Source organism: Empidonax traillii, unplaced genomic scaffold (genome assembly GCF_003031625.1).
Source record: "Empidonax traillii isolate 1590-97213 ecotype Southwest subspecies unplaced genomic scaffold, ASM303162v1 scaffold142:size1213974, whole genome shotgun sequence".
Classification (NCBI taxonomy): Eukaryota; Metazoa; Chordata; class Aves; order Passeriformes; family Tyrannidae; genus Empidonax; species Empidonax traillii.
Genome location: NW_020955335.1, coordinates 713,133 through 716,538, shown reverse-complemented (window position 1 = coordinate 716,538; position 3,406 = coordinate 713,133). Strand labels below are relative to the sequence as shown.

General features: G+C 42.5%; 1 protein-coding gene across 4 annotated transcripts in view; it reads right to left on the bottom strand.

The window, feature by feature from the left end:
* THSD7B (thrombospondin type 1 domain containing 7B) overlaps positions 1-3,406 on the bottom strand; it is a 306,100-nt gene that overhangs the window by 77,515 nt on the left and 225,179 nt on the right. For all 4 annotated transcript variants that reach the window (XM_027884317.1, XM_027884316.1, XM_027884318.1 and 1 more), the window contains one exon: positions 1,989-2,167. In XM_027884317.1, coding sequence (XP_027740118.1) covers positions 1,989-2,167 — 179 coding nt within the window. The remainder of the gene's footprint in view (positions 1-1,988; positions 2,168-3,406) is intronic.

The window sequence follows — 3,406 nt, the reverse complement described above, 5'->3', positions numbered from 1 at the left end:
CAGTCTCTTCGCGAACGAAGAACCGGGGAAGGTCTTTCCACCTTCCAGCCTGCGCATTGGATTTTTTAGGTGAGACACAGTGTGCGCGGAACTGAGCCCACCCTTTAATCCTGAGGTTCATCTGCCGGGGCCAAGCACGCTTGGACGGTGGCAGCGAGGTCCTCAGGACGTAGATGGATTGCCTTACAGGGCTAACGAGCTCCATAAGAACACACTTTCCTTACTAGCACAAGAAGTTCTTCTTACCCTAAAAGCTCCAAAATATATACATATATATATGATCAATCCTATAAATCTAAACTGGAAAGATAAAATCCATTTGTGCACTAAACAAGCTAGATATAGTTTCTGTTCTACCCTAAAAAAACCTCAAACTCACAGGCAAAGAAAGAAAAAATCCCCAGAAACCCACAAACAAACCAAAAAAAAAAAAACCAAACCAAACCAAAACTGAAAGAGAAGAAGCCACAAACCTAAGGAAACAGACCTTAATGCAATTCTACTACAGTGTCACTCCTACAGCCCTCAACAGAAAGCCTCTAATGAATTCTGTGGGTTTTAGATCACGACGTGTGTTCCTGGGTAAAGAGGCAAAAAGCACCAACCACGTTTATATTAATACCAGCCATGGCACTTTGCAAGCACCACGCACCAATAAACTGTACAAAGGACATAACTTCCAAGTTTAAACAATTTCTTTCCTTTAATATCTTCTGAAAGGCTTTTGAAACTAGCAACTCTAACGTGTGTGGGAATAGGCAACACATGATAGCAATAAGTTTGCTTTTAATGGAAAGAGTCTGCTGTGTCTGTGGCTAACAAACCCCAGTATCTTTTCATTACAAAGGAGCTTATTGTTACCATATGACTTACTGTGGGATTTCACTTTGCCTCTCTGGTGATCTGTCTGATCTATTAAGGAAAGCACTGAGCTATGGACAACACACACTTTATTGCAGTTTTATACTTTCGTAGTCCCTGCTGCTTCTGTCAGCCTACTTCCGATGAATTTCAAATAGTAACAGGGAAAAAGGATCAAAAAAAAAAAAAAAAGGAGTATTTACCAAGTTTCTCACAGGGAAAAAAAAATTAACTGTGAACAAAATGAGGCAAGGTCATAATGAGGAAGTGGTCCTGCATCCCAGGACATGACTCCTACAGCAATGGTTGTGCAGATGAGCAACTGGATCCACCAGCTCTGGCACTTACCAACCACTACACAAATAAATCTCTGTGTGAATACCACTGAAGTACTTCTACATGACACATATTTTATACATATACATATTCATAGCATATATATGAAGTTCCCTCAGCATGACTGTTTCTGCCCTATTAATTGATTTTCAAGGCTGAATCTGAAATATAGGACAGGCAAAACTAAACAGCACTTCATCAGTGTTAATTAGTGTTGAGAATTAATCAGCAAATGTAGGAAATCACTATTCATTTTGCAGAAATGCATACAGCATTAAGTAGCATTTAAATAGATGCTGATCTTTCTTTAAGAGTAGCAATTTAAAGATTATTTTCCTCTGATGGGATACTTCAATATTGAATATACAGAGATTAATGTTCAAGGGAACTGGTGCTGTGTTGAAGTGAAATGTTGCTAAAAATAGTAATATATATTTACCAAATGTTTCTACAGCAACCATAGTCTCTGAAAGAATTAAAAAGTTTTAAAATAGCCATGACAGTTGAGCTGTCTGATGTCTACACACTGTCCAGGTGGGATTATTAATCCAGGGTTTCCTGTGCTCTGGGAGATAATTTTTTCCTGTAAGAAATATGGTGTTTCAGGTCAACTTCTGAGCACCTCTCCCTCAACCCTTAAGAAGTTCGAGGATTGCCTAAAAAATGTGACACAAGGTTTGGTCCCAGAGAAACCTCCTGTTTTTAATTTCACCAGCACAGTACCTTTGGATCACAATTCAGAACACAGCAAGCACAGAGGGACTTCTGTTGGCTGTTTTAACACCACTCACCTGATTCTTGAGATCCAGCTTCGGGCAGGGACGGCCTCCATTGTACGGCTTCTCCTTGAGCCACTTGGAGCGGACTTTCACCCCCGGTCCACAGGAGGAGCTGCAAGGAGACCAACTGGACCAATCGCTTAGTCTGCAATCAAACGGGCAAGGGACCGTGCAAGGCTCTTCAATGTAACCTAAACCAAAAATGTGAGACAGGTTTTAATCACCGCGACCGACGAACTCCGACCCTCTGACGGGATCTGGGCAATCAACACAAAGCGAGAACTTCTGAAAAAGAAGACACGTGGCACATTGACAGCACCATCCCAGCACAAGGCTGGGGCGTTATTTTTAAAGAACAGCAGTGACTTAAACTAATTTCTACTTGGCTTAGTCCAACAAAGGCAGTGATAAAACTCACTGACGTAAAGGACCCACAGTGGTGAAAGAGATTGATGCGAAGCTGGTGGTCACCAACACGTGGTGATTATCTTCCCTGTGAGACTGTGGCCATAAGAAATTCTGGAGAACTAAGTGCACAGCCCAGTTCCATACTCCTTTAGTATTACACTAGTCATCTCCAGAGCTAGCACAGGCAGGAGTCAGACAGAGTCTCTCTTCCCAGCACAGGGAACCAGAGGATGCTGGAGGCAACAGAGCTCTTCTCCTGGCAGCTCACGCAAGATGTGTGAGGGACCTGCCCGTCAGCTGGAGCAGTGTGGAATCCACTCTCGGGAGAAGCAGATGAAACCTGTGTCCTACATCTTACTATTAGTTCTCTTTGTACACCTTTCCAACTGCTTTGCTTATTATGGGTTTCATAAATAGCATTTTAAAGCTTTGCTTTCACCTTAACCTGGTTTGACAAGATCATCACCTCTTAAAATCACAATACCAGGCACCTGCAGTAGCAACACCTTCCGAATTAAAACCCAATAGGCTCCTCCATGAAGGCACAACCCCACAGCTATTTTAGGAGCTGGCATATGGGAAGAGAGATTTCGCAGAGCCCAGCCTGGCCATGGAGCTCTTGGTGTGCAGAAAGGCAGTGGAGGGTGGCCAAAACCTGGAGATCTCCAGGGAATTACTATTCTTGGGTTGGCAGTGTGGAATAATTCCTGCACCTTCCTGCTTACCATGCTGCATTCGTTCTCCTCCAGTTCCTATTATCTGCTTGTCATGTCTGTATGTATTATTTTAATTTAAACAAAAAAGAGATCTCATGTTAGACCATGAAAGGCAGAGGCTGCTCAGATCAGCCTTTATTAGAGGCAGCTTCATCCCCCTGACAGCTGTGGCAATGATGGTCATGGAAATAACTGAATTTCATCCCTACCACATTTCTGATGTTTCTCATTTTTATGCCCTTCCTTTCTTTTTGGTTTTCATCACACGAACACTCCCTCTCTATTCCTTACCCACAGAATACCAAA